Raw genomic sequence first — 26,323 nt, forward strand, 5'->3', positions numbered from 1 at the left:
CTCTTTGTCTAACCCTATCAGCATACCCTTGTATTCCTTTCTCCCTCATGTGCTTATCTAGCTTCCCCTTAAATGCATCTGTGCTATTTGCCTCAACTACTCCTTGTGGTAGCACGTTCCACATTCTAACCACTCTCTGGGTAAAGAAGTTTCTCCTGAATTCCCTATCGGATTTATCAGTGACTATCTTATATTTATGACTTGTAGTTTTGGACTCCCCCACCAGTGGAAATATTTTCTCTATGGCTACCCTGTCAAACCCTTTCATTATCTTAAAGACCTCTATCAGGTCACCCCTCAGCCTTCTCTTTTCTAGAAAAAAAGAGCCCCAGCCTTTCTTGATAAATATATCCTCTCAGTTCTGGTATCATCCTTGTGAATCTTTTTTGTACCCTCTCCAGTACCTCTATAATTTCTATAATATGGAGACTAGAACTGTGCACAGTACTCCAAGTGTGGTTTAACCAAGGTTTTATACAAGTTGAACATAACTTCTGTTTTTCAATTCTATCCTTCTGGAAATGAACCCGTGCTTGGTTTGCCTTTTTTGTGGCCTTATTAACCTGCGTCGCTACTTATAGTGATTTGTGTATCTGTACCCAGAGATCCCTTTGCTCCTCTACCCCATTTAGACTCTTATAGGAACACAGGAACAGGAGTAGGCCATTCAGCCCCTCGTGCCTGCTCCGCCATTTGATAAGATCATGGCTGATCCATTTGCCACAGTTTTGCCCATTCATCTAATCTATCAATATCGCTTTGTAATTTCATGTTTTCATCTACACTGCTTACAATGCCACCAATCTTTATGTCATCGGCAAACTTAGATATGAGACTTTCTATGCCTTCATCTAAGTCGTTAATAAATATTGTGAATAATTGAGGCCCCAAGACAGATCCCTGCGGGACTCCACTAGTCACATCCTGCCATATACCTGCCTTTGGCCCATATCACTTAATACCTTTGGTTGCCAAAAAGCTATCTATCTCAGATTTAAATTTAGCAATTGAGATAGTATCAATTGCTGTTTGCGGAAGAGAGTTCCAAACTTCTACCACCCTTTGTGTGTAGAAATGTTTTCTAATCTCGCTCCTGAAAGGTCTGGCTCTAATTTTTAGATTATGCCCCCCACTCCTAGAATCCCCAACCAGCGGAAATAGTTTCTCTCTATCCACCCTTGAAGTCCGGGTATCATTCTTTGTGTCATCGGCAAACTTAGATATGAGACTTTCTATGCCTTCATCTAAGTCGTTAATAAATATTGTGACTAATTGAGGCCCCAAGACAGATCCCTGCGGGACTCCACCATTCACATCCTGCCAATGTGACTACTTACCCATTATCCCGACTCTCTGTCGCCTTTCGCTCAGCCAATTTCCTAACCAAGTCCGTACTTTTCCCTCGATTCCATGGGCTTCTATCTTAGCTAACAGTCTCTTATGTGGGACCTTATCAAATGCCTTCTAGAAGTCCATATAAATAACATCCATTGACATTCCCTGTCCACCACTTTAGTCACCTCTTCAAAAAATTCAATCAGGTTTGTCAGGCACGACCTACCTTTCACAAATCCATGCTGGCTCTCTCTGATTAACTCAAAATTCTCGGTGTTCAGTCACCCTATCATTAATTATAGACTCCAGCATTTTCCCCACAACAGATGTTAGGCTAACTGGTCTATAATTCCCTGGTTTCCCTCTCTCTCCTTTCTTAAAAAGTGGAGTGACATGTGCAATTTTCCAAACTAGAGGGACAGTTCCTGAATCTAGAGAACTTTGAAAGATTATAGTTAGGGCATCTGCAATGTGCTCACCTACTTTCTTTAAAGCTCTGGGATGGAAACCATCTGGTCCTGGGGATTTGTCACTCTTTAGTGCTATTATTGTCTTCGTTACTGTTGCTTTACTTATGTTGATTTTAATCGAGTCCCTGTCCCTGATTCAATATTAGTTTTCTTGGGATTTCCGGCATGCTATCCTCTTATTATCCAAGCACAATGTGGCTTCCTTATTCTTCCTACCAAAATGCACCACCTCACACTTATCTATATTGAAACTCATTTGCCAATTACATGCTCATTCTCCAGGATTATTAACGTCCTCTTGCATTTTGACACATTCTTCCTTTGTATTAACTCCCAATTTCAAAATTTGCGGGCAACACCAAATTGTGCTTCCGATTCCAGAGTGTTAATGTAAATTGTGAACAACAGTGGTTCCAGCACCAATCCCCGTGGAACACCACTTCCCACCTTTTGCCATCCGAGTAGCTACCCTTAACCCCTACTTTCTGTTTTCTGTTTTGTAGCCAGCTTGCTATCCATTCTGCTACCTGTCCCCGACTTAACATGCTGTGACCTTAGTCATGAGTCTACAATGCAGTACTTTATCGAAGGCCTTTCGAAAATCCAAATCGATTACATCTGCTGCATTACCCTTGTCTACTCTTTCTGGTACTTCTTCAAAGAATTCAATAACGTTGGTCAAGCATGACTTTCCCTTCTGAAATCCGTGCTGACTGCTCTATTGTATTTTTGTTTTCTAGATGTTTTCTATTACATCTTTGAGTAAAGATTCCATTATCTTTCCTACCACTGACGTTAAGCTAACTGGTCTATAGTTCCTGGACTGGTTCGATCTCCCTTTTTAAATAAAGGAATCACATTAGCTGTCAGCCAGTCCTCTAGCATTATTCCCTTTTCTAATGATAGTCATTCAGGGTATATAAAAAGCTTAGATGAAGATTGGGCACTGGGCTCTGCATGACACACAAGGAAGCCAGAGGAAGAGGTAGTGGAAGTGGAGTAGGATATTCTTGAGCAAAGGCTAAGAAAATATCAAGCCGTGGCTGAAGAGCGTTGGGAGAATGATCTCAGGGGTCCTGCCATGGAAAGAAGGATGCTGAAGAGCATGAAACTCATAAGGCATTGCAAAACCTTTCTGAAAATGTGCAGACGGCTGAGCTGGCAGCAGAATCCATTGCCTTCCTTTGTGGCAACATCAGAGCAGCTTGGAGCAAATGGAAACTGCAGGAAGCCCTGTTTGTGTCCCGCAGAACACAGAGGCCTGAAGGCAAGTTAGCACCTTCGACGTGTAGGCTTTGACTGGCAGTATTCAGGCCTTGAGTAATGAAATACAGAGAGCAACACCTATCAATCTATCAGATTCAGAGATTTTCAGGGCACAATTTAATAAGGTTTGCAGGATAATAGCAATATTCTCTCCCAGGGACTAAGGAACATTAGTAATTCTATAAAAGGTCCATCTTCCTGCAATGAACAGCAACCAATATCCTCATCCCACGCCTAGTGGGAAAGCAGTAGATAGCTCAGATGATTCTGCCTTCCACAGGAGAACAGCAACAGAGTCTTCTGCTCAATCTCCCAAGATGCCTTCACAGGTAGACGAATGTCAGCAGACCAAGACAGTGGAGATTCCAAGCCCAAGGAAGCAGTCTGTCCAAAGAGGCTCTTGTCATATAGAGCAGCTGACAAGGCCCCCAGGTTGCACTTAGAAGATTGTTAGATTATTAATGAGGAACAAGAAAGTCATAAGGGAAGTGCAGTGTTGTTTTGGAATCACTTCTCAAGTTATAAAGTTCCAGAAGCCTTACATGATGGTTGTTGTCAGAAATATTGTGATGTTCATGAAAAATGTTTGTAGACTTAGACCCTTGTGGGATTTCAGCTTTTAATGATGAATGGAGTGTTTTGAAAGGTTGTACATGTAAATTATGTTAAGCTTCCTGGTTATTACAGAAGTTGTATAACAATAATCTGATCACAAATTGCTGAAAGCTTGTCCAATAAGTTTGTCTCACAGCTGTCGGTGAACTTGCTGTGTCCTCTTCATGAGCGAGTTATTTTGTTTCGGGGGATTGGGGGAGGAGTTCAGCTCCGGATTCTCTCTCCTCCTTAGGAATCTCAAATTCCAGTCCTTTCTGAAGAGCAAAAATATGGAGGACACAGCAGGCCAGCACATTTTTGAGTCATAATATTGGGAGCATACTATCTAGGCACACACAGTCCTATCTAGGCACTGAATCTTCCCTTCAACATGCCGATGGCCTGTTCAATTTTAATTTGAGTGCAGATGTGAGCCTCATTGTAGTGCTTCTCCAATTCACTGGTGGTCCTTCTTGATTGTATTAACAGCTATGGTAGTGTTAGGTACCCTTAGTCTCCAAGAAACCAGCTAGCACCTTCATTCTGAAAGAATGTAGGGACACTGGACTGCCAATGAATTAATGCATACAGTGCATTGACATGCAGAAACCTGTACTTGTATTTGCACACTAATCAGCTGGCCTAATGGTATAGGTTCATAGAAGGAGCTTGCACAGCCATTAGTGCACTCTGGAGCGCCAAGTAACTCGTAAAAGCCCAGTGATCCTTTGAAAATGAATGGCCCGCTCACTCAATTGTCTTACTTCTGTGCCAAATACAATGAACCGCTCTGCCCTGACAAATAGGGCATTAATAACTTGCCTTGTGCAAGAATGAACAGCAAACTGACAGGCCTGGCTGAAGCTGCATGTTGCTCCTTAGAATGAGCTAGTAGCCAGGAATTAAGTACTGCAGTGATTTTCTGAGCCACAGTAAGTGCTGTCCTGGTTCTTGAGGAAATTTGCAGATCTCCCTATATAGAACGATACAAAGCTCTTCCAGGGCTTTTGGGGTGAACCGCAGCCTCCTTATACATAATTCCAGGGAGACAGTCAAATAAATTTTGTAGGTCTTTTCACCGATAGCTAGGTATCTGTACGAGGGCCTGGACCTCCTGCGGTGCTGCCTTATTAGCTTGGCTTCCAGGGTTGCCTGCCCACCTCTTCTTCCTCCAACAACAAATAAATCAAAAAGAGGTGAATCCCCATGAAGAAAATCATTTTGCAGTCTTCCTCCGTCATTTTAGGAAAATTGCCCAAACAAGAAACAGTCTTAAGTGAAATTTTCAAATGAAGCTAGAAGCCTCCAATAGAAAGAGCAAAAACAATTTTGACCAATCTGAAGTAATTTTCTGTGCCTCTAACAGCACAATGAAACACAATGGGGGACATTTTAATCCCCAAGAACAGGTAGGTTGGGGGCAGGTGAGAAGTTAAAATAATAGATTTTTCCAGCATGACCGCAACCCGGCTCCAATGCGCCCACTTCCGGGTTTAACGGAGGCACGTGTGGATGCGCGCGAGCAACCTACTTGCTGGAGGCAGCTCCATAATTGTTGCAGATGGGTGGGTACTTATGGGAACAATTTACTTCATTGAGACCTTAATTAGGTGTTTTTAAATTGAATTTAAGAGACCTTCGAATTTAACACTGGTTTCCTGGGCTCTTGAACCTCCCCAGTGAAACAGAGGCAAGAAGGGCTGGATCCACTAGGCAAGTACCTTTATAGCACTGCTTTAGGGCCAGGAGCAGCAGGAGTGCTTCCCCGCAGCTCACCAAGCTTACTTTATAAACAGCCAGTGATCGGTCGACCCCCCCCCCCGCCCCCATGTCAGACTTCCCCTACCCCTTCACGATAATCCCCACATCCCCATATAAACCCCGAAGACGCCAAACTCTCCCCAGTTGCTTTCCCGCCCAACGGGCAGCCAGCCTGTCAATCGGGCTGGCTGCCGGGTGCAAAACCCGTTGAAAATTTTTTAAAAGACATCCTAACATCAAAATCATCACCTCGTGCAGGGAACCCTTACTTCTGGGTTTCCAGTCTGAAAATCCTACTCCCCCGCTGCACTCTTCCCGACTCCAAGTTAATAACCAAGCCAATAATTCACTTTTAACATCCCAGCTTCAGTCTTCCTCAGTTGCTTAAATTAAACTGGCAGCTTCTAGGGTGTAAATAACACATTTAAGACTTACGATGTTATCCTGACCTAAGCCCATTATTTGCACAGCTGCACCTTAGCTGGGGAAGGCACATTGTACACCCTTCCTCACTTAAAGCAGAATTTAAGTGGAGTGTAACACAGGCATATCCTCTCCAAGTCTCTAATTCTGCCCACCCCCACCAAGTTTACATCCTACCAGTCAATCGGAATTTCACAATCCGATATTTTAGTGTGTTCGGCAATTCTAATGAGAGGACAGGTATTCTAATCAGGTGTTTCCATTTCTGTTTGTCTTAGCTAGATTCTTTTTCTTAAATACAAAAAGTGATGATAATAGCTTTCATTTTCTAAATGGAGAGAAGCTAGGAACTGTGGAGGAGCAGGGAGATCTAGGAGTCCATGTACAGAAATCACTAAAAAGGTAGTGGACAGGTACAAAAAATAATTAAAAAGACTAATAGAATGTTAGTCTTTATCTCAAGGGGGCTGGAATGCAAAGGGGTGGAAGTTATGCTACAGTTATGCTACAGTTGTATAAAGCTCTGGTTAGGCCACATTTGCAATCAGTTCTGAGCATTGCACCTCAGGAAGGATATATTGGTCTCGGGGTGGGGGGGGGGGGGGGGGGTGAAGGGAGGGCAGTGCAACGCAGATTCACCAGAATGATACAGGGCTAGAAGTAGCCTATGCAACCTGTCCTCATAACAGGTTACACGCCTAGCCTATGCAACCTGTTATGAGGACAGGTTGCATAGGCTAGGCGTGTATTCCCTTGCGTACAGAAGGGGTGATCTAATCGAGGTGTTTAAGATGATTAAAGGAGTTGATAGGGTAGACAGAGATAAACTATTTCCTCTGGTTGGGGAAGTCCAGAACAAGGGGGCTTAAACTTAAATTAGAGCTAGGGCTTTCAGGGCGATGTCAGGAAGCACTTCCATGTTGATGTTCAAAGGGACCTGGGTGTCCTTGTACACCAGTCACTGAAAGCAAACATGCAAGGGCAGCAAGCAGTTTGGAAGGCAAATGGTATGTTGACCTTCACTGCAAGAGGATTTGAGTACAGGAGCAAGGATATCTTACTGCAGTTATACAGGGCCTTGGTGAGACCACACCTGGAGTATTGTGTGCAGTTTTGGTCTCCTTACCTAAGAAAGGATATACTTGCCGTAGAGGGAGTGCAGCGAAGGTTCACCAGACTGATCCCTGGGATGGCAGGACTGTCGTATGCGGAGAGATTGGGTCAACTCGGCCTGCATTCACTGGAGTTTAGAAGAATGAGAGGGGATCTCATTGAAACGTATAAAATTCTGACACGGCTAGACAGACTGGATGCAGGGAGGATGTTTCCCTTGGCTGGGGGGTCCAGAACGAGGGGTCACATCTCAGGATACGGGGTAGGACATTTAGGACTGAGATGAGGAGAAATTTCTTCACTCAGAGGGTGGTGAACCTGTGGAATTCTCTACCACAGAAGGCTGTGGAGGCCAAGTCACTGAATATATTTAAGAAGGAGCTAGATAGATTTCTAGACACAGAAGGCATCAAGCGTTATGGGAAAAGAGTGGGAATATGGTATGCAGACAGATGATCAGCCATGATCATATTGAATGGAAGAGCAGGCTCGAAGGGCCGAATGGCCTACTCCTGCTCCTATTTTCTATGTTTCTATGTTTCTTCACACAAAGGGTAGTGGAAATCTGGAACACTCTCCCCCAGAAAGCTGTTAAGGCTAGGTCAATTGAAAATTTCAAAAAAAGGAGTTTGTTAGGTAAAGGTATTAAGGGATATGGAACCAAGGCAGGCAAATGGAGTTGAGAAACAGATCAGTGATGATCCTTTCATTGCTGTTAATGGGACTTTCCTGTGCACAAATTGGCTGCCGATATAGTGTCCAGAAATGGGGCCGTAGAGAGACCAAAAATCATCCCTCCATGTTGGTGGATAAAACCCCACTCAAACTATATTATGGGCACCCATCCACATTTATGATTATTGAGAGCAAGTGAAGTGTCTCATCTTTTATTATTTTTGTACCAGAGAACATGCAAGTTAAAAGTTCTACAATGATGTGAAGTCTGCTGTATTGACCTAATACTACTGTTCAACCACCACTTTTAATAAACTTGATTCATAGTTTACAGCCTAAGCCACATGTTCTGATGAAAAGTATTTATTCCTCCAGTATCTGAAGGCTAGGAAAACATGACGGAGCAATTCCTTACGCTATTACAACAAGACTTTCTGTTCGACCCCTAGCCAGTGCTACATTACTGGATATTATATTTATAAAGTCACATTCTTGTTCCTGGGAGGAAGGATGTTCTCAAGAGTGGGTTTTAGCACTGGGTGTGATTAAAGCCTATAAACATCATAGTAACACTCCACCAAATTTCAGCTTATTAATGTAAAGTAACAAAGGAGGTTTTGTTTGTATGCCAGAATTCTATGTGAAGTTACATTAGATGGCAATAGAGCACGCAGATCAAATTCAGGTAATTCTACTTAGAATACACAGCAAGAGGAAGATTTAACAGCTGTCTTAGAGATAAAAAGAGACAAAAAATTTCCTGCCTTACTTATGAAGGTGTTAGGGTGTAAGTGGTTTCCTGCTAACTCATGTGGTTGATTAATTTTCCTGGACTAGTGCCCAAAACTATTTTTTTTACATATTACTAACTAGGCAAGTGTTTCTGTACATGATTAGGATTAGTTGCTCTGAATATCTGTATGGTTTTTGGTTTGGATATTCTACTGGTACTCATTGTCTTTAGAACTCTGCTCTTGAACACTTTGGTGAATCATTTGTCATTGTCTTCGACATTCCCATTCAGTATGACATTTCACATGTACTTCTAAACAGTTACAATCATATGGTCTCCCATCAAAGCTGTGTTCTTGGCTATATAATTTCCTCTCAAATCACTCCATCAGTGTTGCAGTTGAAGGCTCATCCTCAGATTCATTTTATAAATTAATTCAGGCTCTCCCAAGGCACTGTCCTCTCTTCCATTCAGTTTCTTCTTCACAATGACCATTTCCACACATCATCCAAACCTACCTCCTCTTTTGCTAATGAGTCTGCTCTACATTCAGCAGTTTTTCAGATTTCATATTCAGAGAATACAGAACGATGATTCCTGCTACAGTGCATTGGCTGATTCACTCTTCATCTGCTGTGCCTTACCCTTCAATGCCAGCCCATTCTGATTAAAATCCTTATATTTGGTCATTTAGAAATGTTACATATTTAAATGCAATACTACATTACATGTTAAATTTTCATTTCCTGTTTAATGGTGTTGACGAAAGCAATTTTGGAGCAACTCTGAGCAAGGCAACTCAAAACATACTGTGAAGTAATAGAAAGATGTTTGTAAAGCCTTATCAGAGGTCCATTGTTTAATCTTTTAATACAGGGAGTAAGCTTATTGAGAGAAAAGGATTTAAAGAGAAAATGCATTACAATCAAACTTTATCACAAGCAGGTGGAAATCAGCTATGAATTTCTTTTCATGGTTATCTTATCAAGCTTTATGCTCCTCTCCTGTCTATACTGGAGCTTCAGCTATTAAATAAATTGATAAGATATTTAACAACTCTTAATGGCATTTGTAGTTTGTCCTTCACCAATTTTTAGGGTCAGGTCATGAAATGGCAAACAGAGTGGCCCAAAAATTGCTCCGAGCGGCGCAATGGGGCTGAGGTTTCTCGCCCACAAACTTACCACAGTCTTTACTGCGGGATGCTCCTCTAATTCAAAGCTGAAAAGAGTCCAGCGGAGCGACGAGAGGATCTCTCTCTCCCCTCGACCAACCAGAGTGAGCATTTTTGACAAGCCACGAAGAGTTAGTGAGTCAAAACGAGGAAGTGAAATGCAAAAAATTAAAAACCTTGTAAAAACAGTTAGCGACTGCTTTCCTTCAATATGACAAATCTGAAGCTTACCTTCAACAATAGCATGAGGTTTGATAATGCATAAGGTGCAATCAGTACATTTTGCGGTATTTGACGGTCCTCTACCAGGCGATGGGAAGAAAATCTCTAGCTCCTATAAAAATTAAAATACAAAATGAACTGAACAGGTCAATCAATTTGTGATTTTCATGAGTAATAATAGCCCATTCTATTTTCTATATCTCTCCCCCCTCCCCTTCCCCCTTCCCACTGAGGTTAATTGTACTGGTCCCAACAGCACCCCAGCTGAGGTCACCTAGTTTAGCACAAACTAAGGATTGAACCTTCAACCTTACAGATCTGTACATAGTACACAATGTATTTACTCAAAAAGCAACAAAAATTAATAAAAAGAATGAACTTGCACTTGTATAGCCTCATTACTCTGGACATTCCAAAGTGGTTTTATGGGCAATTAGTTATTTTTGAAATGCCATTACTGTTCATACACAAGGAAACTTAAAATACATAACAATTTACAAAAACTATTTTTATTAAAAAAAACTTTTGAAAATCTGAAATTCAGACATTATTATTTTTGGGCACACGGGGGTGGGGTGGGGGGTAATCCCTGCACCCGTGTAGTGAGGCCTGAGACGCGCCCGATATTGGATCGCGTGCTCATTACCATCGAGCCGGTGAGCTACTAACAAGAACAGGCAGCTTGCTGGCGAAGCAGGATGGAAGATCGGGCTGGGGAAAAAGGAAGTGGCCGGCAGCGGCCCGCGTTCTATGAATGTGAGGTCGGGAGCAGCACTCCTGCTGGCTCAACATGCAGTTAAGTATATTTTAAAATCTTACCTTGTTGGTTGCTGCAAAACAGGCGGTCCCTTTAAGGAACACTGCATGTAGACCAGGTTTTCCTGAGTGCAGCCGGCACTGGCTGCATCAGGGCAAAACAATCTTACAGTGAGGGGGCCTCAAACAGGCTTAAGGCCCCTTATTTGCATATGCAAAGGGACTGTTTCAGGTATGATTTTTTGGCCTTCACCAACATGACAGACGTGCACTGCTGGTTTGTAATGAGCGCTTCTTGCCCACCATATTGGAGCCTTAGGAGGGTGTTTAGCACCTGAAACGCAGGCACTGTGTAGCCGCATTTCTAGGCCATAGAATTTAAATCAGATGTCTCTGTTGTGCAACATTGCTGGTGAGCCCAGGTCTCTAGGAGGCAACAGCTTGAAAATAAAGAACTATAATCTGCATTTATAATGACCCCCATCATGTCTCTTAGAAACTCCCAAAGTGCTTCATAAACAATGTTGTGCAATTGTTGTTTCAACTGAACAGTCATCATCCCACTCCTCTAAATGCTCAACCTTGACCCAAAAATCTTCTCAAACTTCCATCTTATCCCTAACTCAGTTTTCCTTCTAGGGTCCTTGAACGTGTCCGCTCCATACTCATCTCTCCTAAGGCTTCCTGATCGAATGTCTTCAGTCAGGTTTCCACCTTGGTCACAGCCCTGACCAAAATTACAAATAGCATTGTCTGTGACTGCAAGCACAGTGATTTATCATTCCTTGTCTATCCTTAGCCTCTCCACAGCATTTGACACAGTCGACCACACTACCCTCCTCAATCGCATCTCTTCTATTGTTCAGCTCCATGGGACTGTTCCATCACATGTCCCAGTGTAAGCAGCACATCGCCACTAATAACTTCTCTGCCACCTCTGTAGAGTCACCCCCAGATGTCCCTCAAGGATATATCTTCCTCATCCACATATACAGGTTGGCCCTTGGAGATATCATCTGCAGGCATAACATCAACTTACAAATGTATACTGACAATATCCACCCCCATCTCTTCAACTCTTATCCTGATCCCACAACTACCTGTGTTTTCAGTCTGCCTGACATTAAAGTTATAGATGAATCAAAATTTCCTTCAAATGAACACTGGGAAAACCAAAGCCATTATTTTTAGTCTCTACCATGAATTCTACTTTTTTGCCACTAACTCCATCCCACTCCCCAGTCACTCGTTCAGGCCATGCTAAATCATGACATCCTATTCAATTCAGCTGAGCTTCAAAACACACACCTTTTACATCATTAAGACTGCCTCAGAAATATTGCCTGCCTCCACAGCTATCTCACTTATGCCATCATTGAAACCATTATCCACACTTGAGTGCCCTCTAGACCAGACATCTTCCTTGCCTACCTCCCACTCTCCATAAATCCCAACTTATCCAAAGCTCAGCCACCATATATTGTCCCCCACAAAATTTTGCTTGCCCATCACTCATCCTCACCTGACCATAACTGCCTCCCTGTCTCTCAACACAATGAATATAAAATAATGGTCATCTTCAAATTCCTCCACCGCCTCACCTCACCCTATCCCTGCAACGTTGAACCTAGCATCCCCTTCTGCACCTTTCATCCTCGAACTCTGGCCTTCAGTGCATACCACCCCTCAGTGCACCACTGGAGCTTTAAGTCACCTCGGCTCTACTCTCTGGAATTCCCTCCTTAAATCAATCCACTTCTCTACACCTTTAAAATCTTCTCAATATCCTTTTGACCAAGCTTTTTGATTTCCTAACTCTCCCGTCATGGCTCGACATCTGTTCCATTTTATACTTTATCACTGTAAAGCTATCTGAAAGGTGCTATATAAATGTAAGTTGTTTTGTGGAAAAAGGTGGTAACCATTTTGTGCACTGCCAGGTGCCACAAACATCAATCTGATCAATGTCCAATTAATCAGCTTTTGGTGGCATTGTCTAAGAGAGAAAATGTTAGGCAGTTCACTGGGAGAATTCCCTGCTCTTCGACAAATTGTGCCACGGAATCTTTAAAGGCCACCTGAACCACTAGAATTTATATATTGAGCCTCAAGTTAACATCTCATTTGAGGAATAGCACCTGCAATAATGCAGCACTCCTTCAGTACTGCACTGAAGTGTCACGTTAAGGCCATGGGGGAGAAATTGGCCCGCATCGTGCCCAATTTCTGGGCGCTGAATAAGTGTTCAGGGGTTGAATTTTGGCTGGCGGTGTCCCGTGCCCGATCTTCCCTGGAAAGTAGGGAGACTTTTAGTTGTCTCGGGTGGCTACGGAATGCTGAAGTCATTAAAATATGTAAATAAGTGTCCTTCGCTTGTTAAAAGATCCTTCTGCGAAATTGAATTGCGGCAGCACCAGATTCACCGGTTCCTAGGCTTGACTCCTTGGCGCCAACAGCTGACAGACAGATTGCAACAACGATATTTAGACGGATTCTCAGCTGTACACACGCTCACTGCTCTGCGCGAGAACAGAGCACAGGAGCGAGATGACTGTTGGAAGCCCCTTTCCCTAGTCTCCATCCTGTTTTCAAAGTCAGAAAAGATGATGTAACCCAGAACCAAGACGGTAACAGTCTGAGCTTCCATCGAAGCTGTCAGAACAGTCACCAGAGGCTCCAACACTGTGGGCCACGTTGCAGTGTTGACAGCGCTGACCACATGGCTCCATGGTTGACTATGCCCTTCTGGAGTACCCCACACAGGTCAGAGTTGGACTGCTCCATACTCCCGAAATTGTGCACAGGCTCGTGGGCAGGCAGTCCAGTGCACTGAGTAGTGCACAGCCATCAATTGTCTTCTCTTTGCTCGGCCCTTGAGTTCAGCATTTATGCTATCTGCAGTAGGGTCAGGATGTGGGTTTGCTGTCTGAAGAGCTGGTTCTTGGCCATCCTATCCCCTTGCCTTTCCTCCTGTGCATGCGCTCAAATTAATCCGCCAATGCAGACGCCTCTAGTTGACCCTCTGAATTACACGGGGAGCCATTTTCTGACCTGGTGCTTGCAGGAGCAAGGTTAAGTGGTGACATGCGCTCTAGAAGGATATACCCCTCTTCCCTCTGGTTTAAGAGGGCCCTCTATTTCTGCTTGACCTGGAAAGGGAAGAGAGACAAGAGAAAGCAGCTGGAGAGATGAATGCAGCTCAAAGCAGCACACCTCATCATGCAATGTGTATAGGAAGAGATTTCAGTGAGGAGAAAAAAAAAAAGGGTAATATGGGCAACAATCCTGATGCGGCCCCTACCCACAATATCTATGGCAGTCTCTTCCACTGGGGAAGAGGACATGGATGAATGATCTCCCTCCTCCTGTCCATGCCTGCTTCCTGTTGTATGGAAGCTTATCCTGCAAGAAGAAATAGAATGTGTTACTGCATGGCCTGGTAAAAAGATGTGCCTGTTAGGATAGAACAGTGTTGCTGATATGTGAAAGATGGCACAGGTGTGAGGGGCGAGGAGAGGTGTGAGGCTGGCAGTAGATGCAGAATGTGTCAGTAACAGCAGCAGCAAGCTTGAGAGTGCTGGGGCTATGAGATGCGAGTAGGAGTCTTATCTTACCAGCTCTGGTGAGGTCATTGAATTTCTTCTGCCATTGCAACCAAATTTATTGGCCTGTGTTCAAGTCCTGGAATCGGACTTGAGAATCACAAACTTGTAACTCACTCAGAGGCACTGTTCCCTCTAAGCTGCGCGCATGCACGGCCATGCAGCAGTGTGTTGTTTGCCGCGCACTAATTCACTCCGTCCATGTGGCAAACGGGGAAAGAGGAGGGGAATGGGACTAACCGGATTGCTCTTGCAGAGATGCGGCACAGGCTCAATGGGCTGAACGGCCTCCTTCTGTACTGTAACCATTCTATGATTCTAAACCTGGGCCACAGGGTGTCATTAGTCACATCCAGATGAATATAAATAAATGATCTTGTTGCGTCTGGTGGATCTTCACATCCAGCGGAGCGGATGCGCTGGAGTTTGGAATTGGCACAGGCCTTGGTCGTCCACGTGCTTTGTGTCTGCAGCTGTTCCCGGACCTGCTGCCAGTGCTCGGATCCGGCTCTGTGTGGACCCATGACCGTGGAGAATCAGTTTGGTGTCTGGGAGTCAGGAGTAGTTGTCGGGTCTCTTTACCCCGGGCGGTGGAGGTTGTTACAGTATCCGAGCACCAAGTGAGGTGAATTTAAAGGGCACAGGCTGGATTGAGTTTTGTTGGGGCCTCTGTACATGGCAGGGAGCAATTTGCCTTACAGAGGCAGCCAAAACTAATAAGGCCTGCAAGATGTACAAATGTAATGCAATAATTTTTTTAAACCTTGCTGAGGATTCAATGGAGGGGTGGCGGGAGAAAGAGGGGGAGCTTTAATTAAACTGTTCCCTATCCCCAAATTCACACTGACTGATTTGACAGGTGTTTTGTATTTGACTCAATTTAAAAATTCTGATTCATACAGAAATAAATCGTGTGTAATCAGAGTCATTAAGTTGATTCAACAAAAAGCTCGTGAGTCACTGCAACACCACACCGTCATACTCATATTTAAGCAGAAGGCAACAGCATCAGCCAACAATGGAGCCAACGCTAAGAAGAAATCCTGTCTCACATTCAAAGAACAATGGCTAGATGAAATTGTAGAGGCGGAATTTCATGAATCAAGAAGATCCATGTACAACTGAGGGAGATACTCCAATATAGTGCAGATGTGGGCTTGATCTGCAAAATTTGTGCTGGAGCAAAAATATCAGGTGAGTTTTCCACTGGCAAGAACTGGGAAGACAGATGGAAGTTAGACTATAAGAGAAGGCATTTATCAAGCAAATCATATGAATCTGCTGTGGTTGTTCTTACGAACAGAAATTCTCGCCCACTGGGATTCGGCTTACTGAATATGTTAACAAACTGCTACTGAGAAAAAATAGAATGGACCAGACATGAGACAGCGATCGAAGCCAGATGAAATAAAGATTCTCCGACAATGTACTGCTTGGAGTACAAATGAACAACTCCAAGCACTCTGTGCAACATATACACGACCATATGGCTAAATATCTCCAGGTACCAGCAAGGTGGCATAGCAAAAACTATGCCTTTGAATTTTTGGAATTAATCAACATTGTCGCCTATGCAGAAATTATGTTGGAGATTCGCCAATCTTTATTTCATACACTAATTATTGATGAGAACACGGATATTTCAGTCAGCAAGGTGCTTATCATTTATTTTAAGTACAGGGAAGCGGCTTCTGCAATGCACAAGACAGTGTTCGGTGGAATTGTTAAGTCAACTTCTTGCAATGCATGGGCTATTATAACAGCTATCAAAGACTTTTACACTCGGAATCAGCTGGACATGATGAAAATGGTGATGTTCACTTCAGATGGTGCTTCTGTCACACTGGGAGAAAACAATGATGTTACCACATGGCTTAAGCAGTCCATTCCACATTTAGTAGAGCAACACTGTGTGGCCCATTGAGAAGATTTGGGAATAGTTTATCATTGGTACTTTGTTCCAGGCATCAAGGAAATAGAGACATTGCTGAAAACCATTTATACAGTCTTCTGCAGATCTTCAGTTCGAAAAAGACAATGAGGAAATTGCAAATGTCACAGAATGTGAAGCGGTGTCTTTTCAATCTCTAAATGAAGTGAGGTGGTTATCGAGACATTTTGCTGTTAGTGCTCTGATGCGCAATTACAATGCTCTTCAATACTTTGAGCATGAAAAAACAATGACCCAGTTGCCAAGTATTGCCTGAAGAAGCTCTCAGACTCTACTTATCTGATCATCATAGCGGCATTGATTGACATTCTGTGTGAGCTAACAGAATTGTGCAAATGCTTTCAGAAGAACTGTTCAACAATCAAAGCTGTACAGTTAACGAGGGCCAAGATCCGCAGGATCAGAAGACAGTATCTCGGCGAGACAGTCTTCTGGTGCAACACTGTGAAAAATCTAATTGCATTATTAGAGAGGCAATATAAACTAAAGCAAACAATTCTAAAGCGGGTGCAGGAACAGAGAGACCTACGGGTATATGTGCACAGATTGTTGAAGGTGGCAGGGCAGGTTGAGAAGGCTGTTAAAAAAAGCATATGGAATCCTGGGCTTTATAAATAGAGGCATAGAGTACAAAAGCAAGAAGGTCATGATGAATCTTTATAATACATTGGTTTGGCCACAACTGGAGTATTGTGTCCAATTCTGGGCACTGCACTTTAGGAAGGATGTGAAGGCCTTGGAGAAGGTGCAGAAAAGATTTACTAGAATGGTTGCAGGGACGAGACACTTCAGTTATATGGATAGACTGGAGAAACTGGGATTGTTCTCCTTAGAGCAGAGAAGGTTGAAAGGAGATTTGATATAGAGGTGTTCAAAATCACAAGGGATCTAGACAAAGTAGATAGTGAGAAACACCTGCAAGGACCCAACGCAGGTAGGTCTACAGGAAATCTAAGGGACCGATTCCCTATTTGTCTGAAGTCAGTAACTGCACCGCATAACTGAAAGGTCCAAGGATGGATCAGATAATGACGCTATTTATTTTTTTGTAGTAGTAAAATATTACCCCATATGAATGTTGTAATAGCCCATGCATTGCAAGAAGTTAACTTAACAATTCCATCGATCACTGTCTTGTGTGTTGCAGAAGCCGCTTCCCTGAACGTAAAATAAATGATAAGCTGACTGAATTTTCAGTATTCTCATCAATAATTAGTATATGAAATAAAGATTGGCGAATCTCCAACATAATTTCTCACAGGCAGAAGGGTCAAGAACCAGAGGACAGAGGTTTAAGGTGATTGGCAAAAGAACTAAAAAGACAACATGAGGAAAAATGTTTTTACACAGCAAGTGGTTAAGATCTGGAATGCACTACCTGAAAGGGTGGTGGATTCAAATAGTGGCTTTCAAAAAGGAATTGGATAAGCACTTGAAAGAAAAAAAATATGCAGGGCTATGGGGAAAGGGCAGGGGAGTGGTACTAGCTGGATTGCTCTTAGAGAGCTGGCACAAACTCGAACGGGCCGAACAATCTCCTTTGGTGCTGTAACCATTCTATGATTATGCACAAGAGATGAACCATTCAAGGGAGAATCCATTCTGACATTCATATCCCTGTGAGATCATCTGGGAAAAAAAAAAGTACCCAGAAAATGAAATGGTCTGCTTTCAATTTTGCTTTACTTGCACCACAATAAATCAACGATGAATTTGGCACTGAGAATATTGAAAAGCTGGTTGACAAATAGACAAATCCTAATCCTTCGTCAAGTAAGGTCTTCTAAAACATCATGGATGAGATGGAGCTCATTGTGAGCCAATACAATAACTACAAGTACTTAATTGCAGAGAGGATTGAAACAAAGTTATTGAAAACATTTTAGGACATGGTGACTTTCAGTCTACAAAACGCAGAACAGTACAATGTGGTTTCACAACTAGTGGATATATGTGCAATGTTTCAAGCTTCAAGTGCTGATTGTGAGCATGGCTTCAGCTTTACGAATAATATAGAAACAAAATCACGAAACGGTTTGAAAGACAGACAGACAATCACCTTGATATGCTTATGCAGATCAAATCTCATCTGTAAAGTGGTAGGGACGTAAACCTGGACGAAATATATAAACACTGGAAGAGCGAGAGACAGAAGAGAACAACGTCCAAGCCAGAGACAGCGATGGAGACAGTCGTCGTCGTCGTCCTCCATCATCATCATCTGGCCTGTCATCTACAGACTCTGTCTCAATCAGGATGTCCCCATTCCTCTGGTGGCAATGTTTACTTCTGAAATTTCTATAACCAATTTTGTTTAATTAAAAATCCTGGACAGCGAGGCTTGTTACAATTATCCATTATTCTGTACATTTGTTCTGACTCTAGGGTCAAGGATGTTGCGGAGCAGCTGCAGGACATTCTGGAGGGGGAGGGTGAACAGCCAGTAGTCGTGGTCCATATCGGTACCAACGACATAGATTAAAAAAAGGGATGAGGTCTTGCAAGGTGAATTTAAGGAGTTAGATAAATTAGAAAGCAGGACTTCAAAGGTAGTGATCTCAGGATTACTACCAGTGCCACACGCTAGTGTGTATAGGAACAGGAGAATAGACCGGATGAATGCGTGGCTGCAGGGATGGTGTAGGAGGGAGGGATTTAGATTCCTGGGACATTGGGACCGGTTCTGGGGAAGGTGGGACCTGTACAAGCGTGACGGGTTACACCCAAGCAGGACCGGGACCAATGTCCTCGCGGGGGTGTTTGCTAATGCTATTGGGGAAGGTTTAAACTAGAGTGGCAGGGGGATGGGAACCTGAGAGGGGAGTCAGAAGGGAGTAAAGTTGAGAGCAGCAAGAGAGGGGAAGATCCAGGGGAAATTTACAATACAAATAGTACAAACATTTGTTCAAGAACAAGTGAAAGGGAAAAGCATAGAGCAGCAGAAAGAAAGTGTACTTTAGACACTACAGATAAAGTGAAAACTAGAAGCTGTAAAGGTGATTAACCCAGCATCAAAGCTGAAGGTCAGGCGAGGGTGTGTGGCCCAATTAAGAGTTCTATATACAAATACACGGAGTATAAGCAATAAATTAAATGAACTACAGGTTCAAATTCAAATTGGAGGGTATGACATGATAGCTATCACTGAGACATGGCTGCAGGATGGTCAGGATTGGGAGCTAAATATACTGGGTTATAAGGTCTACAGGAGAGACAGGGAAAATGGAAGAGGGGGAGGAGTAGCCTTAATAATTAGAGATGAAATCACTTCAGTGATAAAGGAGGATTTAATAAGAGGTAAGCAGCCAACAGAGACGTTATGGGTTGAATTGAGAAATAGGAAAGGATCTAAGACTATAGTTGGAATTGTGTATAGGACCTCTGGCAGCAGCTCTGAAGTGCTAGATTGTATAAATGCAGAGATTAGACAAGCGTGTAAGAAAGGCATAGTGGTCTTAATGGGGGACTTTAACCTTCACATAGATTGGGAAAAGCAGACTAGCAACTGTCAGAAAGGTAGTGAATTTCTTGAGTGTGTTCAGGATAGTTTTCTACAACAGTATGTCCTGGAGGCAACAAGAGGGCAAGCCATACTAGATTTAGTAATGAGTAACGAACCAGATTTAGTTAACGGCTTAACTGTACACGAACATCTATCCAATAGTGATCATAACATGATGAGTTCAATGTAGTGTTTGAAAGGGAAAAAAAGTGAGTCAGCTGCTAAGATTCTAGACTTGGGTAAGGCCGACTTCAAAGGGATGAGACAGAGACTGTCCACAGTAAACTTGGCAAATCTGTTAATGGGTAAAACGACTGATTATCAGTGGGAAATGTTTAAAGAAACATTTAACGTGATACAGAATCGGTTTACACCCATGAGGTGCAAGACCTCTACTTGCCAAAAAAAACAGCCATGGACAACTAAAGAGGTAAGGGACAGTATAAGACATGAGGAAAGGGCATACAAAAAGGCAAAAAATGGCACAGATACTGGCAAATGGGAAAGATACAAAGATCAACAAAGGGTCACAAAACAGATAGTAGGAGCTACAAAAAAAAATGAAAAGAAACTTGCAAGGGATATCAAAACCAATACGAAGAACTTTTATAGTTACATCAGGAAAAAGAGGGCGGTCAGGAGCAGTGTTGGCCCCTTTAAGACTGAAAGTGGGGATATTGTCATTAACAATGGGGAAATGGCGGACATGTTGAACAATTACTTTGCGTCAGTATTTACAGTAGAAAAAGAGGATAGCATGCCAGAAATCCCAAGAAAACTAATATTGAATCGGGGACAGGGGCTCGACAAAATTAACATAAGTAAAGCAGCAGTAATGAAGACAATAATAGCCCTAAAGGGTGACAAATCCCCAGGACCAGATGGTTTCCATCCCAGGGCTTTAAAGGAAGTTGGTGAGCAGATTGCAGATGCCCTAACTATAATCTTTCAAAGTTCTCTAGATTCAGGAACTGTCCCTCTAGTTTGGAAAATTGCACATGTCACTCCACTTTTTAAGAAAGGAGAGAGAGGGAAACTAGCGAATTATAGACCAGTTAGCCTAACATCTGTTGTGGGGAAAAAGCTGGAGTCTGTAATTAAGGATAGGGTGACTGAACACCGAGAATTTTGAGTTAATCAGAGAGAGCCAGCATGGATTTGTGAAAGGTAGGTCGTGCCTGACAAACCTGATTGAATTTTTTGAAGAGGTGACTAAAGTAGTGGACAGGGGAATGTCAATGGATGTTATTTATATGGACTTCCAGAAGGCATTTGATAAGGTCCCACATAAGAGACTGTTAGCTAAGACAGAAGCCCATGGAATCGAGGGAAAAGTACGGACTTGGTTAGGAAGTTGGCTGAGCGAAAGGCAACAGAGAGTAGGGATAATGGGAAGGTACTCACATTGGCAGGATGTGACTAGTGGAGTCCCGCAGGGATCTGTTTTGGGGCCTCAGTTATTCACAATATTTATTAACGACTTAGATGAAGGCATAGAAAGTCTCATATCTAAGTTTGCCAATGACACAAAGATTGGTGGCATTGTAAGCAATGTAGATGAGAACATAAAATTACAAAGCGATATTGATAGATTAGGTGAATGGGCAAAACTATGGCAAATGGAATTCAATGTAGACTAATGTGAGGTCATCCACTTTGGATCAAAAAAGAATAGAACAGGGTACTTTCTAAATGGTAAAAAGTTAAAAACAGTGGATGTCCAAAGGGACTTAGGAGTTCAGGTACATAGATCATTGAAGTGTCATGAACAGGTGCAGAAAATAATCAATAAGGCTAATGGAATGCTGGCCTTTATATCTAGAGGACTGGAGTACAAGGGGGCAGAAGTTATGCTGTAGCTATACAAAACCCTGGTTAGACCGCACCTAGAGTACTGTGAGCAGTTCTGGGCACCGCACCTTCGGAAGGACATATTGGAATTGGAGGGAGTGCAGCGTAGGTTTACTAGAATGATACCCGGACTTCAAGGGTTAAGTTACGAGGAGAGATTACACAAATTGGGGTTGTATTCTCTAGAGTTTCGAAGGTTAAGGGGTGATCTGATCGAAGTTTATAAGATATTAAGGGGAACGGATAGGGTGGATAGAGAGAAACTATTTCCGCTGGTTGGGGATTCTAGGAGTAGGGGGCACAGTCTAAAAATTAGAGCCAGACCTTTCAGGAGCGAGATTAGAAAACATTTCTACACACAAAGGATAGTAGAAGTTTGGAACTCTCTTCTGCAAACGGCACTTGATACTAGCTCAATTGCTAAATTTAAATGTGAGATAGATAGCTTTTTGGCAATCAAAGGTATTAAGGGATATGGGCCAAAGGCGGGTATATGGAGTTAGATCACAGATCAGCCATGATCTTATCAAATGGGGCTGAATGGCCTACTCCTGTTCCTATGTTATATACCCTGAATAATGTTTTCTAAAATGATGTTCTATTCAAAGTTGTGATTTTTTTTTTAAAAAACGGTGGCGCACACAGCTTTATAATCGGTGCACAAATCCAAATTCATTCCGCGCATGGCCGAAAAAAATTAGAGGGAACATTACTCAAAGGTGAATGCGCCAGCAACTGAGCCAAACTGGCACTACCACAGGAATCAAAATACTTGAAAATGTTTAGTTATTTCCAGTTACGCAAGTAGAAAAGCCAAATACAGGCATCGTAATCAGAATTTACAATACCATGTTCCCTATGACACAAAAAACTCAAGACCTTTATTTTTCAAACATAAATTGTGTGGTCCAGTGGAAGTCACTCATACTGCTGCATCTCTTATCCACAGTAGTCTTTTTTGTATACAGTAAAATAAACTTTGAAACTAGTTAGCAAATTTTACTCAGATCATTCAATCATTCTTTATATTTACATTTTCAAAATCTTTCACATCATTCTAGTAATTTTTTCCCCCAGGTATCATGCTAATAAAGTTGAGTCTACCCAATATATTTAATATATTACCCATTTCCTCTATGAAAGGAAGCTTACTTTAAAAGAATAGTAAAAAGTCACCTAGTCAACCAAAGATATATTTTAAGTGCATGTAATGGTAATATGGCATCTTGTTTATAAATTATTTCATCTAATGAAAACATTTAGCTGTATGCAATTACATCAATAGAAAAGTTAAATATAGGCACCACTCAAAATTTGGAAGGTACGAACGTACTCCAGATTCATACTAATTTTAAGTGTACAAACTGTCACTGTAGTTCAGTGAAGCATGTTGAATAACTCCACATTCCGCTGGAGTTACGCCAGTAAGCTAATGTAACTCCAGCAAGAAATCCTGCCCACTATCTGTGAAAACAAATCTACTATAAAAAAATTCCATTCACTAAAAAGGCAACCAACGAACAGCCAGGAACCACCACAAAAGCAACCAATCAAATCCCTAAAAACATTTTCCAAGGTCCTTTGAGCAGCCACATTGGCTCCCATCCATCCTCCCTCATATCCTTAAAAATAAAATTTCTAACAATAAACACAAAAAAATTAAACAATTCAGAAGACAAAATCACTAAACTTACCATATATTTACAAATGCCATCTTACAAATGTTTCCCCGCATGGGCTTCAGGGTGGCTTTGATTCCTTTCCCGGAGTTTCCTTGTGAGCTTTAGGAACTCAGAACTTTGTCCAATCTGGTTCATGTTGTAGGTACGCACAACTTCTCTGGCCCTCAGTACTGGCTTTCCCATCATCTACACATACACACATTGTGCCCTTCAATGCTGTATGCAATTGCAGGTATTGCAAATTGGCAATGTCTGCCTGCTTAACTTTGATTATTTTTCCCCTTATGACCAGCCACTGTTGTCACTTTCCAGCCCAAGCTCACTCCCTGTCCTCCAAGTTTAGGAACAGCCCAAAGCCTTGCTAGTGTTTTATAGTCACCTAAAAAAATGCCAGAAAGTCATCCTACTGATTGTAAAAGAGGTTTTTTCACCAGTGGTGTCTTGGATATCCAGCAATGAGCCCCTACAGTGGAACATACAGTCAACAGCAGCTCAACTAAATCTTAATCACTCAGTAAGTTACTGTGTTTTATAATTAACAGACTTACTGGTTATAATTTATAGTTCAGTAAGTTACACACCACAACTAATAATTTATTAAATGACTCAATTAATTTACTGGCTACTTTTAAAAATTAAGGTCACTGCCTCCATTTAAGTAACTTTATTGCTTACATTTAATAGTTACTCAACTTTTTTTAAAAATCTGATGAAAGATCATCGACCTGAAACGTTAATTCAGTTTCTCTCTCCACAGATGTTGCCTGACAGGTGTTTCCAGCATTTTGTTTTTATTTTTTTTTAAAATCTTATTGCAAACATTTTATAAATAGAAATATTCCCCACTATAATTAAGTGTATTTCTAAATATATTAATTTACAACTTGAGGTCTGTTATTTTAAACCCATAAGCTATTATCCTTTATAGATAAGGAATATATTTCTAATGTTGGCCTGTATTCTGTGTTGTGTGAAACTTCTGCCAGAATGTTTGTGCTCATTGCTGTACATAACATCTAGTGTTTCCCACCATTTACCTTTTTGGAACACGAGATGCCAGAGCCACCTTTTAGGAAATTGCATTCAGCGCTCAAAGTTCAGCTTAAAGGGCCTTAAATGTTTTTCCTTAAAGACCTATGCAATTGCTCTCAGAGTATTGCTGTTAACAGGCCCCAGAAGCAGCTTTCAAAATTTATGGCTATAGCGTACCTATTTTTCAGGCAGCTGCAAGGCTGCCCCTTCCCAGCTCTGTGGCAGGTCTCAGCAAGCGCCCAACTCTAATTCAGCACGATTCCCAATCAAAAAGCCTTAGCCATTATCTGAGCTATTATGTTGGCTTTTAAATCAATATGAAACTTCCATTTTGACTAACATTTTAAAATCTAATTTAAATGAAGACACAGCAAAAATGAAATAAAAACTGTCATGAGTGCATGGTGAAAATCATCTGAATCAGGCAGTCAAGCACTGGTGGAAGTCCATTAAGAATTTTACATTTCTCCCAGCAGACAAATTTTATAAGAGGAGATGTGCTGTAATATCTAAGCTAAATTATCAATCCAAAATCTTTGACCTCACTCAAGCTTATTGATATGTCTTCAACACAAAATTTTGGTCTTCGTTATTCCTCTGAACAAATCTGGCTAGACCAGATATCGCAAATACCTCCACCTTAAGAAATTTCTCTATTAGTGGAGTGTTGTTGGTCAGCTATCCCAATGACATACATATGCTATTGAATTGCATATGAACAAACTTCTCTCCCATGCTTTACAAGGATTAATAGGACCAATTTTGTGGGATGTTTGTCAGCATTAGCACATTGGACAAGGAATAAAATAAAAAAAGCTGCCTAAATAGAGTGGCTCAAGCAACTCCCTCTCAGTAGACAGCCAGTTAGATTCCTCATAGGATCAGGCAGAAGATGGTAGTCTCAAAGTCTAATCATTGCTCTTGGTATACATGCAGAGCATGCCAGCATGGTCAGCTAAACAGAAACCATGAATGAGAGTGGTAGTGTTGGGGATAGGTAGTTAAGTGTCAGTGGATACCCATGCACCTCTGTCTTAGCTTATGTCCATCTTTAAAAGCTGCAGCAAAATGAAGTGAAAGTACAGGCCTGTCAGTATGTCAGTTGTGGGAAAGCTACTAGAATTTATCATTGAGGATAGAGTGACTGAGCATTTGAACAAATCTGAGCTGATTAGAGAGAGCCAGCACGACCCTTGTCAAAGGGAAGTCATACCTGATTAATCTAGTTGAATTTTTTGAAGGTCACTAATAAGATAGACAAGGATTCGATAGGGTAGATACAGAGAAACTATTTCCTCTGGTGGTGTGGTGGGGGGGGGGGGGGGGAAAGGAAAAAAATAAAAATCAAGAATGAGGGGACATAACCTTAAAATTAGAGCCAGGCCATCTAGGAGGGAAATCAGGAAGCACTTTTTCCACACAAAGGGTAGTAGAAATCTGGAATTCCCTCCCCCAAAAGGCTGTGGATACTGGGATAATTGGATCTTTCAAGACTGAGTGCGATAGATTTTTGTTAGGTAACGATATCAAGGGCTATGGAGCTAAGTTGGGTAAATGGAGTTGAGGTACAGCTCAGTCATGATCTAATTGAATGCAGGCTCGAGGGGCTAAATTGCCAACTTCTGTTCCTAAGAGGGATCTTAAGTGCATAGCAAGATCGGATCTATGATCTGGCCTCAAACAAGTTGGCTATGTTGGTCAGTGAACTGACACACAGATCTTAATCTACTTTACATGGATTCCTGACAACATTATGTCTTGCTGCCAATAAAGCTTTGAGAATTCTTATATACTAGATGTGAATCATTCTTAATGACACAGACTTTAAAAGAAGCTGTACCTTTCATAACCATCGGCAGGAATATGGCGAGATGATGATAGAATTGCCCTACATTCCAAGCATTAGCTCAAAGCCTCCCTAAAACAAGATCTAGAATCAAGTATTTTTGAAGCCCTTTGGAAGGAAGGAATTCTCATGGTAAGGTTTTTTTGGCAGCAGTTTACAATCCATCATTTGATAACTATTCTATTTTTGCATAGCTATCAAATACCACTGACAGGTTTCCCCATCTGCAGCATTCTCATAATTGGCAACTTCAATTGCCATCATCAGGAGTGACTAAGAAGCAAATAAAAACCTATATGGGTCATTGTGCATTCTTAGCCACAGTTGCTGACCTG

The 26,323-nt window shown here is 42.0% G+C and overlaps 1 protein-coding gene across 2 annotated transcripts in view; it reads right to left on the reverse strand.

Annotated features, from left to right (window-relative positions):
* Positions 1–26,323, reverse strand: part of nme7 (NME/NM23 family member 7) — a 215,414-nt gene that overhangs the window by 137,515 nt on the left and 51,576 nt on the right. For both annotated transcript variants that reach the window (XM_067992928.1, XM_067992927.1), the window contains exon 5: positions 9,776–9,878. In XM_067992928.1, the coding sequence (XP_067849029.1) occupies positions 9,776–9,878 (103 nt within the window). The remainder of the gene's footprint in view (positions 1–9,775; positions 9,879–26,323) is intronic.

Source organism: Heptranchias perlo, chromosome 11, assembly GCF_035084215.1.
Source record: "Heptranchias perlo isolate sHepPer1 chromosome 11, sHepPer1.hap1, whole genome shotgun sequence".
Classification (NCBI taxonomy): Eukaryota; Metazoa; Chordata; class Chondrichthyes; order Hexanchiformes; family Hexanchidae; genus Heptranchias; species Heptranchias perlo.